Here is a 12,763-nt window from a genome sequence, read left to right as displayed (position 1 = left end):
TTACAAACTATCTTTCCCATGATGCCTTGAAATATTTCTTGTTATGTCATTGGTTTCTCACATGTTATCCCCACCCACACATCTTGTGTCCGATTGGTTGAGGGTGTTGTCAATATTAATCCTGGAGGGCGGAACCTGAGAAAAATGGCTTCTGTGACTGTAGGCGAGCTGCAAGATATGGAAGGTGAGCGTAAACTGTCAAAGAATTGAATAATATCGGCAGTAAAACTAATCAGTTCTGTTCTAAACCGCTGTTTAATAAAGTGAATCTAATTCGTTCTGGAGAGAAAAGAAGCACCAGTGCAAATACCGACTCAGAGTTGATTTTCGCTATTGCCATTCAATTGCAGCCAGCTATCTGTTTTTTTAATGTTTGTTTTGAAAATCTCAACCGTGTTTCAAAGCTGTATGTTACACTGTTCGACTGTTAAAGCATCAGCACTGCAGCGATCTTTGGCTACCCAGGCTAACTGTTAAAGCTCCACGTTGAATATTAAAGATCATTTCGGGAATCTCTGTTGTTGAGGAAAGATGCTTTACTGTCCATATTTTTAACTACAGAATATGCATTTTTTAATTATTTGTGCTGCGTCACATCCACCATGGAAACAGTAAGCCCGCACCAGTATCGCACTCTTATTGACGTTAACGCAACTCTGCCTTGAGCACAGCTCTGCTGACGAGCGTATCGGAGCTGTTGCAGGAGCACCTTCTCGACACGCCTGTGAGGTACCAGTCCTAAGGGCGGCGAGGGAGACCAGAGTTGTGCTGTGCTCTTATCCAGGACGTGTGGAGTCTCATTTTTAGCGACAGCAACTCTGAAACGCACACCGACGAAGTTCTAGCTCTGTCACAGCGGTGGCGGAAAAAAAAATCCCGTCTCTCCGGAGAACTGTGTAGCTCTAGATGCTACAGCATCCGCCGGTCTTTCTGTTGCCGACTATGATTACCACACCCCATCGTCAATGTGGTGAGAATAGAAGAGCAGAGTGTGTGAAAGACAGATGAATGCTTATACTGTATATAGGGTCTCCTCTTCTCCGTTTGTGTTACAGATACGCGGGTTGTGTTGCTCAGGGTGTGTACACAGTTTGTGTCGTAGTAGTGTTCTACAGTGGTTTCCTTCAGTGTGTCACGGCTGTAAGTCTTGTGTGTGTAGCTGAGTATGGGTGTACACTCGTACTATTTATGTTATGTGGGCATACTGCTGTACTATTGCGCCTGGTGCTGTTTCGGTATTGCAGTATTCATTGTCGGGGGGGTGCCGTCTCCTACCCCGGTGTGTCGGGGGGTGCGGGTGTATGCTGGCTGCTGCTCTCTGACCCGCTGTGTTCAGTTGACAGGCGGGGAGAGTCGGAGGAGTCGGGGGATGACGAGGGGAAGAAGAAGGGCCTCAACGGAGAGTCAGAGCCCCAGCAGCCTGCTCTGCCCGGTGAGCTGTCAAACTCTCGCTCGCCCAGATGCGCTCTGCAAGCAGCTCGGAGCGTGACTGCCGACTGGAGCAGCGCCGTGTCTTGCTGATGCCGCCTTAAGCCTGCGGGCTTGTCGCGGGTCTCGGCACTCGCCATTCTCCAGAGGCAGAGGGGACATCGGGTGACGGGCGGCTAGCCTATCCCAGCAGCGCTGTGCCGATTGCGCTCTGCTGTGTGTCCAGGTCATCGTTTGGTAATAAGAGGGATTGAGGCAGGGCCGTTATTACCCTGGGGGCCCTGACTCTGAGGGTGCCCCCTTACCGATTCGGCCTTTTGAAACAAACGGAAAACCTGCTTGGAGGGGTTTGTCGTCTTCAGAATTTTCTCTCAGTTTTCACCTTTCTGTCTTTCTCCACCCGCAGAGAAGGAGGAGGAGTCCCCCGTTGACATGGACACTATAACCCTTGACCCTGAGGAGGAGGTCAGTGAGTGGTAATGTGGGGAGGGGTTCTGTGTTGTTCCCACACTTTTGCAGTAGTGCAGGTTGCGTTCACTATAGGCTTGTGCAGTGCCCCATAATATATGACACATTAGCATCCCCGAAGCCTATTAGGTTAGCCATGGGCGTCCAGCAGGGCCTGACACAGACGCCCACTCCTGAGGGTATTTTGCTGTTTGAATGTCTGCCGGCCAACAGGATGCACAGAGGAGCAGTTCTTGTCAGAGGAAATTCACGGTGTACTGTGCTCTATTTATTGAGATAAAGTTTCTATTCCAACGAGTGCCAAGAATACCATTAGGAGAATTGTGCCTAAAAGGGTTTGCCGTATCTCAGAAGTATTTAAAGTTGTTTGGTAATAGTGATAAGAAAAGCTACTGAAGATTAGAAACATTAACGTGCTTTCCATAATAGAAAAAAACATTTATTGTCTATAAGTAACACTGTTAGCTGATGGTAATATTCTAAACATAAAAATGATTTCCTGATGTTGAAGTGGTCCTGAGAGAGCTATGCAATAGGATTGTACTTCAAATAGCTATTCGTGATTTAGACAGCCTTCAAGTAGCTCATCTGTGCCTTTTAGTGGTGTAAGCATGAAACAGAGTGTGTAGTCCATCATCAGTGTAATGTATTCGAAACTTTATCATGTTTGTGCACTTTGGCCTTGGTCCTCATTGGCTAGATATTAATATGTACTGTAAAACAGCCAGCATATAACAAGTAAAGTTGCACAAGGTCCTGTGTGTGAGGTTTGTGGGCGTGCCAGTGTTACTCTTCCTTCTGTTTTTATTTTCTCAGTTCTTTTCCATCACGTTCGTTGGTAAGGTGTCGATGGGCCAGATGACATGTAGTTTCTTCATTCACGTTCTTTTGTAATGATCTTGAGAGTTTGTGAAAGACTGCTCACGTCCGCCAGAGTTTTTGCCGGTTTTACGTTGTGTTTTTGTCCTTTTGGGATTCTTTAAAATAAATCGCTAAAAGTGGAAGTTCACTAGCATGAAATATGTTTTTTTAAGTGCTAGCAGTCACAGTCCTCAGTGGGACTAGTTAACTTAAAAAATGGAAGGAATCCCACCAGACAGTTCTGTTTCACTGTACACCCCTTTCCAATTAGTTTTGAATTGAAATCTGTTTTCACGCCCTGTCATCTTTCAAATGGTTTTACAGATGTGAGATATTTTTATAAGGTGAGAGAGAGTTTATTTGCCATATGTACATCTACTTTAAAGTACTCATTTATGCTGTTCTTTCATGCACAGTACAGTAGACACACTTTCACACAATGTGCACAGTACATTACAAAACTGTAATTAATAAATAATGGCAGTCACAGCCGGCCATCATGCACAACATAGCAGAACAACATACAACGGGTAGTACAGAGCAAGAAACACTCAGAACACATAGAATTTATATAGGAGAAACAGCATTTTTCATTTTTCCTTTCCAACTCTGATAAAGTAATTGGGACAATAACAGTGAAACTATCGATTGACTTGTATTTTCATAGAACTTAGTCATTGTTACATTTATAGTTGATATTAATACTTTGGTTTCTTATAGAAATACACAGTTCATAATACAGACTTGGTTTCTAGTAAATCAATGCATGTTTCAAAGCCGGATTCAAAGTTACGTAGAACAAACATAGAGTTAAGTGCCTTACAAGATCTGTGCTTCTGTCATCAATACCCCCAACCCCCCAGTTACAGTTTTCATTTGTGCTCTTCAGTGTTTTTAAGTAGCGAGATACTACGTTCAGTAGTTAAGTCAGAATGGATTGGGATTTGTTATTTACATGTAGGGGTGGGTTTTTAGCACAACTGCAAGTTGAAGTGACCCGCAGGAGACACCGTTTTTCCATTCCTCACTTTTTCCTCTGTCTCCCCCTTGTCTTCCTCCCTCCCTCTCTTGTTCTTTCCCAATAGGATGTTGATTTGGTTCACTGTCGGATTGGGAAGATCGAGGGCTTGGAGATCCTAAAGAAAGCCAAGGTCCGTCTAATAACCACAGTCTCAGTAGACAGGAGTGTCTTTCTCAGTTCTTTAGAGACATTGCAAATGTTTTATTACAATCAAAACATCCATTACAGCTTCAGCTATAGCTCACACTTAAGCCTCATTTTTATTGCTGTCTTGAGCTGACAGTGTTCTCTGAGCTCTCATTCGGTGCATTCAGTTCTTAGGATATTAGTTTCCTGTCCAAATTCTGAGGATCTGGTAGTCCAATTTTTTTTTGCCTTGTACAATTTATACAAACTTAATTGGAAATTTAATGGGTCTGTGCATCAACCTAAGAGGGAGGCGTTGTGGTGTAGTGCCCTTGAGTAAGACACAGCTCACATTACACTAGTAGAGTGCCCTGTTCTATAGAAGTAGATGTGCAGGTCAGCGTTGGCAGTAACAATTGACCTGTTTGAAAAAATAAAGGAAAGGAAAAAACTGACTGGCATAAATATACAAATTAATGTGTTGGAGCTTTGCAAGGACAGTTTGCCTGACGTATGGCATGCATTACGCAGGGTTTGAAATATTGGCAGCCTGATGGCAGCCTCTCCCCATGCTTCTTGCACGAATTTGTTTGAAATTGAAAAACGAGTGTCTTGTGTTCCTGTATTGTGTGTGCGCTCTCACCGGCTGTCCCACCAGACCATCAGCCTGCGGCAAAACCTCATCAAGCAGATTGAGAACCTGGAGTCTCTGAGTGGACTCAGGGAGCTGGACCTGTACGACAACCAGATTCACAAGCTGGAGAACCTGCAGGCTCTCACGGAAATGGAGTAAGCATCCCCGTGATGTCTTTGTGGATGGGTGTGAGCGCCGCGCCGTACCTGTGCTCACACGGGAGTCAGAACGCAGTGCAGTCTTGCTTTGGGTGGACAGTCATTTAGTTCTGTAAAGCAGAGAAAAAGAGTCTTTCTCCCTTTTGGATTCTCAGGGGGCGAAGCCAGTGTAATCTTAGAGCCTGGATTGCTGAGATTTGTTTTTGTGATTGAAGTTGGTATCATTGTATAGCAGTGCATTAAATTATTAGTGGGGCTTTTTTTTTGCTGGGATGAGTAAGATTGAGAGAGCATAAAGAGCAAGTAATACTAAATAAGAGCAAAAAGATTTGGACCTAACCTGGAGAAAAGGTTAATTCAAAAGAGACGTTTGAATGTACATAGTAAAGACACAGGCATGTGCACGTTGAGGGTTTCTGCAACAATCTATCTTTAATACTCTACCTTTCCGAATGAATTATGTGCACAGAGTCAATGCTATCATAAAAACAAATTATAAGCTTAATTATACGATTGTTTAATTGTTCCCAGTCACTTCTTAGGCAGCACCCAGGCTGTAATTTGATGCTGTAGACAGAGGTGGAGGCTGTTTTAGTCACCTTGGAAGAAGAAACAAGGTGCTGAGTAGAAGCAGGATGTTGAGTAGCTGGGCTCTGAGCTTCCTTGGTGCTGTAGAACAATGAGGGCAGTCGACTTTATATCTAGCCTAAAATCACATTCCAGCTGCTACTTTGGTCAAATCTTGCTCTTCTGAAAAAACAGTTCACTCCTGTGGAAACTCGGTTGAGCTCAGCACATACGAGCATCACCTGAGCCCCAGGGCTCACATCTGTGCTTGTATCCAGTTTCTCTTTCATGTGCACAGTAAACCCTCCACCTTATTCCTTCTCCCCTGGAAGAAGAAACCCGAGATCTAAACCAAAGGGTCTGAACGAGCGTCTTCGTTGTTTGTGGATCAGATTTTCTTTGTACTTGGTTATCACCTTTGTGTCCGTCTTGAGTTTCATCTTTTTTCCTCCCTGTCGTTAGGGTTCTGGATGTGTCCTTCAACGTCCTGAGGAAGATCGAGGGCTTGGAGCGCCTGACCCGCCTGCGCAAACTCTTCCTGCTGCACAACAAGATCAGTCGCATTGATAACGTGGGCCATCTAAGCAACCTAGAGATGCTGGAACTGGGCTCCAACCGAATCCGGGTGAGCGGCACTAAGCACTACCTAGTGCAGAGAGCCCAAATGTATCTACCAATTTACTCTTTATCCTCTTCGCTATTTAAGGCTCTGCCATATACATGTTTTTTTCTGATTTAGCACTGATTTAGACTCGGACTGACCATGTATTATCTTCTGCAGGTCATTGAGAATCTGGATGCTCTCTCCCAGCTAGACAGCCTGTTCCTGGGCACCAACAAGATCACCAGACTGCAGAATCTGGACGGCCTCCACAACCTCACTGTCCTCAGCATTCAGGTGCGGCCTTGCCTGTGCTATTGCTACCTGCAAGTGATACAACATGGAACACTGTCAGTGTAAAACACAGTACACGTGAGTGTGACACAGTGCAGTACTCCTGCACTACTATGAAAGGTAACACTTCAACAGAATATGCAGACAGTGCAGTACCATACAGGCTAGCACTACAATGCAGAATATGTACAGGAGAATGCAGTCTGACTCAGTACAGTTTGAATCCGCAAAATCTGATACATTGCAGAATAAAACGATGCAGCAGAATACGGTGTGACAGTGTAGCACAGTCGACTCCGTGTCACTGCAGTACTTCCGGGCAGGGGAACAGTGTATGAGAGTGAAAAGGTGTGTGTGTGTGCGCGTCTGTGCTGACGGTTGTCTTGGTGCTGTGTACCCAATCAGAGTAACCGGATTACCAAGATGGAGGGCCTGCAGAGCCTCGTGAACCTGCGGGAGCTGTACCTCAGCCACAACGGCATTGAGGTGATCGAGGGGCTGGAGAACAATGTGAGTGACCACGACAGACACCTTATTACTGTACCCCAGCCGGGATTCTTCAGAGAGTCGCATCCAGCATCTAAAGTGTCAGAGCTTTCTTATTCTTTGGTGCCCTATATGCAGCAAGTGAAGAACAGCAGCTGCCTTAACTTCACAGCCTAGTCTACGGCAATGTTAAAATGCTTTAGTCCTCATAGCTATTTTTTTCTGTGTTTCTCAGGTTTTGGAATACTTTTCCTGTCGTATGGGTGGTGTGTTGACTTAGCTTTCTGTAAACCATAGTTTGAAAGCAGACACCGTGTTTCCTGGAGCTTCTAGTATTCTGTCCGCTTTGCAGTCTGGAGAGCAGTGCACTGTGGGTTTGCCACGGCATATCGCCATCTCTCCCGCACTGAAACCTCTGCTCTTGTTTCCTCCGTTAGAAAAAGCTGACCACTCTGGATGTCGCGGCCAACAGGATAAAGAAGATTGAGAACATCAGCCACCTAACAGAGCTGCAGGAGTTTTGGGTGAGTGGTCATGCTGACGTCAGTGTCCCAGCAGGATCTTCTTGTTGGGCACGCTTGTTCAGTTTGATGGAATACCCACAATCCTGGTCCTAGAGACCCATACACCTGCTGGTTTTCTCACCATCCAAGCTTAATCACTTAATTGATGCCTTCATTGAACAAAGAAGATTGATTGGAATAGTGGCAAGATATATTCTACTCCAGAGTTTGGAATTTTATATTACTTATGAACTTCGAAAGCTAAAAGGCAGCCTCCAACACGTTTAAGAGCTGAAAACAGAAACAATTAAAATGAATATTATTAAATCAGTTCAGTTCACATTGTGTAGCTGCGAGCATCAGCTGGGAGGAACAAATCCCAGGATTGGGTACAAGTGCACTTGTCCAGTCTGTACGTCATGTGCATATACTAAGGTATTCCATTTGTAGGGGAAAGAGAGGTTAACATACAGTACATGTTCCTCTGTTCCATTCCTCTGCCTGTGATGTAATTGCTGAACAAGTACTATGGAAGTCAATTCATATTATTGATAGCCAGTAATAAAAGAAGCAAGCATCTGTTTGACGAGATATTGCATTTTGCATCAGTATTGTCTTAATTATGGAATACAAATTCTGGCCAAATCTTCTATCCTCTGACGGAAGCAAGAGAGGATCCACAGGACGTAGATTCTCTGTTCAGTATCGGTGCCTTAAAGGGACACAGCTGTTTTTTACAGCTCCTGGGTGAACTAGCTACAAAACCGTCATGTTCCTGGGGGTTACATTTCAGGAAGGTTAATATAGCTCACAGCAGCATTACTGCTTTGTAGATTGATCTAGCCCACAAGGTTTGGCCAGTCAGTACTGAGATGGGAGACCTCCAAGAACACCAGCTAGCTGCCGTAAGTGGTGTTAGTGGACCGGTAGCTGGCTGGTCTTCTGCCTAGAATTTCAGTGGAAATTATGGTGACTGCTGTGCTCATTGTGCTGTAGGAGCGGCTGATTTTCAGGTGAGATGTTAAACCAAGATCCTCCTTGCAAGATGGCAGGATGTGATCCGTGGACCAATTATCTACTAACTGCCAAAGGCAATAGATGGAATAGATGGGCCAAATGGCCTCCTCTCATTTGTAGCCTTTCTTCGGTTCTTGTCCATATTACTTGCTCATTGGAAATCCAATGGCACTGACCGTTAGAGTAGGGGTGTCTGTTAACCCAGGAGTCCTGCCTTAATGTAGCAATTGTCCTGCAAGTCTACTCTGGTCTGGCGTCCTCTAGGACAGGGGTTTTCAACCTGCAGGGCGCGCCTCCGCGGGGTTCACGATCACCTGTCAAGGGGGGCCCGAGATTACGAGACATCTAGGCGCAAACATGCAAGTACAACGAAAAAGAACAAAACAACTGCAGCGAACACGTTGTTTCAGTCGTTAATAGCGATTCATTATTCATCCACTAGAGGGGGGTGTTGCAATCTGGCTCATGTCCCTGGCTAAGCAGGCTGCCTGCCGTCTATTCTCGTTGGCGAAGGCTACAGCAGAATTGAGACTTCACATCATACCACGATTACAAACTTAAAAATGGACCGGTGGCTTACTGCTAAAGTTAACAACAGCGGTGAATGAGAAACTGTTAAAGCAAATGAAGGAAAGGCGCTGAAATGCATGTATGTGTACATAATATCAATTATATTGTGTGAGTGAGTGTGACGAGGGTGTTCGCATTGTTTTCTCAACTTGGGGGGCACAAGTTCAAATTTAGACAAATGGGGGGCGCATGTCAAAAAGGTTGAAAACCCCTGCTCTAGGATACTTAACATTCCTAACAATTCGGGAAGTGTTTTCCACCTCTCCACCTGATCTGCTGGTGCAGAGTGCGTCACCCAAGTGGGGGCTCTAAGGTGCTTTGGATTTTGGGGTGTGAATACAGATGTAATCACTGTACAAAGGCAAGCAGTAATGATCATCAGGAATTTCTGGGAGTGCTTGCATGCTCTTGGGTGTATGTCTGTCTGGCAATACCTGAGCCAGGGTGAGAGTTGTTGTGTCCTCCCCGAGTTCCTCATGGGGGTTGTGGGTGGTGTGTCCTCTCTCGCTGCTCCCCCTGACCCTTCCTCTTGTCTGTGACGATGGCAGATGAACGACAACCAAATCGAGAACTGGGGGGACCTGGACGAGCTGAAGAACGCCCGGGGGCTGGAGACGGTGTACCTGGAGCGCAACCCGCTACAGAAGGATCCCCAGTACCGCCGCAAGATCATGCTGGCCCTGCCCAGCGTGCGGCAGATAGACGCCACGTTCATCCGCTTCTGACGCCCACCCCTGCCATCCTGACCCCCCCGTACCTCTCGCCCCACGACCCCCACAACCCCCCGACCTCCTTACCTCCACTGTCAGACACAGGCCACTGAGAGCCCGTGCAGACTCCCTCCCGAGAAATACTAACAGCAGACATATCCAGACTTCCTTTTTCAGCTGCTGCAGGTTTTGCAAACTGCAAGCTTTTCCATGAATGCCAGTCAGGTCTGGGGTGGGGTGGGGGGGCTCACAGTGGCTACCTTAATTTTATTTGCACAGACTGACACATGTCACTAAAACGTTCAGTTCGTATTTGTTTTTTTCCTATTTCTCCAGTACAAGAGCCTGCCGATGGTTCACACACTGGGAAACAGCAGGAGCGTCTGTATCTCCATGTTAGAGACTCGCACTCTGGGCTTTCTGCTCCTGCTTGGTCTTTCAGTGTTTGTTCCATCACAGCTTTCAGAGATGTAGTACAGTGTGTGACTTGATTGCCTGCCCTAAAAAAATGAACCCTTGTTTCCTGGGGTTTCACCAGATTGATCTACCTTCAAGTTGACTTTCACCACACAAAAGACACGTGTCCTCCTGATCCACAGGTGAGGGTGTCAGGTGCACAGCCGGTGCCTGGCTCTTCTTTGTTACAGTTAACAGCTGCAGGAGAGACGCTGTGCTGTTGGAGTCTGTGGGACGCTGAACCCAGAGATGTTCTAGCTGTCAAGCAAGGAGCTGAAACCCCGTTTCCCAGGAGATGGGATTTCAAGTCTCTTGCGCTTGTTGGCATCCCAGGACAGTTTACACAGCTGCTCAGCAGTGAAGCGGTGGCACATGGATATGTAATAATAGGTATCTGAAAGGAGGGAGAAAAACGGGCACAAAAAAGCTTTTCAGTCTTAAGATTTTAGTTAGTTTTTTCAGAATAAACAGAAATAGTCTTCAGCTTGTTCAGTTTTTCTGATGGCTGTGAGCTCACACACAGGCATGACACTGCACTTACCCCAGTATGCGTACACATATCTGCGTTCACAAAAGCATACACACCCTGTTGGCAGGGGTCCCGAGAGCTTCCTGTGCGGAGCCCAGATTTCACGCCTGTGCACACACGGTGCTGGTGTGTCTGTTTTAGGTTGTACAATTACTGCCAGGAGAGCTACAGGGTCACACGGTTTTCATTTCAGCAGACCTTAGGCGGTCAAGATTAACGTGATCTTTACCCACTTCATGAATTAACTTCCATATCCCCAAAGGCTGGTGCTCTCCAGCACCTAGCTGGAGATCCCTGGATGACTGCTTCCCTGCCATTATTTAATAGTAGATTTCAATATTCATTATTCTGTTTCTTCTGCAACAGCAGCAGCATGACAGAAGTACTTTATTAGAGGAGATAGGTTGGTTTCCTGTCATTTAGGAGATTCCCGGGGTCTGTCAAGACCTGCCAGACTATTTTCTTCTACCCTCTGTACTCCCACCAAAGTGTGGAAGGCTATTTAGTTCCATTGCAAGGCTTTGTCAGCCATTCGTTAGTTTGGAAAGTGGACAGTAAGAGCAGAGAAAAATGGGATAATTGAGCTCTAAGTGTTCATGGGGTGGAATAAACTCCTGGACTGGTTAGTTCTTTGCCACTGTAACATAACTTAATTCCATCTTTTTTGCATTTGAGTTGGGTGCTGTAAAACAATCGACCCTCACCGAGACAAGTTTCCTGGCCTGATGCCGCAATGTTTGTGTCTGTTTCCCGAATGATCTTTCCTAACTTTCCTGAATTCTATTCTGTATATAGAATTAACTCTGTTTGATTGTTTCAGTATCTAAAATGTCTTAGGTGAGCTACACAAATGTTGTTTTTTAATATGGCAATTTTGTAGGACCTCAAAATGATTTTTCGAAAAAGTCCAATAGAGAAAATAGGTAGTTCTAACAAGGGTCTGGATCGCTTCATTTTTGGGAATGGCATTCCCAGTTTCTGTTGGAGGAAGTGAAGAGCAATCTCGTGTGTACCTGGGTGAACCATTTTTTCCACACTAAGCTGAAAAGCTGCGTAAAAAGGCATTTTTAAATCTAGAATAAGAAAACCCAAGCCAAGTAAGGTGTGTGTGTGGGGGGGGTGCAGTATCTTCTTTTTATTATCTTTCTTTTCCGTTTTTAATAATAAACACTAGGCGGACTGCTACGTTCTGTGCTTTGTTCTTCCATATGCATTTGAAGGCTGAGTTGCACTTTTAGACCTATTTTTATTGGCACTGAAAGAAACTAGTTCACATGCTGCATACTCCATGGACTACCAAATCAGCTGTTTAATTAGGAAAATAAATTGAATGCAGAGCATTCACACAATGTGCTTTCAGCGAAGACTGAAGCTCTGAAGTGCGGAGGGCACGTGATGTGCTTTATTTTCTTTTGATTGTCGCTTGTTTTTACTAAGTTTTACAAATGCTTGATTGTTTTAAAACTGAATGTATTATATAATAAATGAAGAACAAATGAAAAGTGATCCCTTTTGGTCAGAGCTGGGGATATTGGGATGATATATATATATACAGGGCAAAACAAATATCACTGGACTGTGCAAAAATGTAGCATTCGTTTCAAACAGCCTGCTTTCAAGTGCTTCTCGGTCTAGAAGAAAAAAATGATGGGGATGGCTGGAGATGACGTATCTCCACGTATAAGTTATGAGTATTGAAAGAAGCATGTTCTATGCATGTTTTTAGAAAAATAAAGTTTACAGATTTTGGATATTGATGACATGTTTTTGGTATCATTAGGCTGAATTGATCATTCATGGCTGACAGCACTTCAGTGTCTCTGACTCTAAGCAAATCACATCATGAGGGGTGATAAAGTACAGTGAGGTGTTTTTAAGCTCTTAAACACTAGAGAAAACCAAGGTTTTCTGTCAACCGCCCGGAAGAATGTCAGTGTGTGTGGTGTTAATCTGCAGTATGAAACACTAATTATCATTAAAAAACAGTTCAGTTTCAAGAGATCTACTACCTGTTATCAATAATATCAAAAGTGAGATCAGTTGATTTAGTTTATCACCTGCAGTTTTGTTATAGTCCCAGCTCGATCTGAGTATCTGTGTTCAGTAGTAAGAGCTGAAAATGGTGCCCATTGGGGCAGCATAGATGACATGATCTTATCTTACACTTAGTTGATCTAAGTGAACAATTACTGATGTGTTTGGTCAAGACATCCAGTTTTCTCCCGATTGGAAGCACACCTGCTTCAGCTCCACTTCCAGCAGGGGGCAGCGAAAAACCATTTTCCAAGACCACTCCTGCTATGTGAGAGCTGAGTTAGGAATGAAGAGCTGAAT

General features: G+C 44.8%; 2 protein-coding genes across 3 annotated transcripts in view; both read left to right on the top strand.

The window, feature by feature from the left end:
- The first annotated feature begins 122 nt into the window (after positions 1-122).
- Positions 123-12,187, top strand: ppp1r7 (protein phosphatase 1, regulatory (inhibitor) subunit 7). Of its 2 annotated transcripts, none has more exons than XM_088912752.1 (10): positions 123-184; positions 1,337-1,432; positions 1,835-1,893; positions 3,843-3,908; positions 4,563-4,693; positions 5,726-5,888; positions 6,045-6,161; positions 6,564-6,668; positions 7,082-7,168; positions 9,283-12,187. In XM_088912752.1, the coding sequence occupies exons 1-10, from the start codon at positions 145-147 to the stop codon at positions 9,457-9,459; spliced, it is 1,041 nt and encodes a 346-aa protein (XP_088768878.1). In that variant the 5' UTR covers positions 123-144; the 3' UTR covers positions 9,460-12,187. The 2 variants fall into 2 exon arrangements, with proteins under 2 accessions (XP_088768878.1, XP_088768877.1); XM_088912751.1 differs by lacking the exon at positions 123-184 and adding an exon at positions 229-970.
- Positions 9,930-12,763, top strand: part of ano7 (anoctamin 7) — a 30,108-nt gene continuing 27,274 nt past the window's right edge. The window contains exon 1 of the mRNA XM_088912742.1: positions 9,930-10,043. The gene's annotated coding sequence lies outside the window, so the exon portion shown is untranslated. The remainder of the gene's footprint in view (positions 10,044-12,763) is intronic.

The sequence above is a fragment of the Atractosteus spatula genome, chromosome 4 (assembly GCF_055471065.1).
Source record: "Atractosteus spatula isolate fAtrSpa1 chromosome 4, fAtrSpa1.hap1, whole genome shotgun sequence".
NCBI classification, from domain to species: Eukaryota; Metazoa; Chordata; class Actinopteri; order Semionotiformes; family Lepisosteidae; genus Atractosteus; species Atractosteus spatula.
This window is presented reverse-complemented; position numbering and strand designations above follow the sequence as displayed.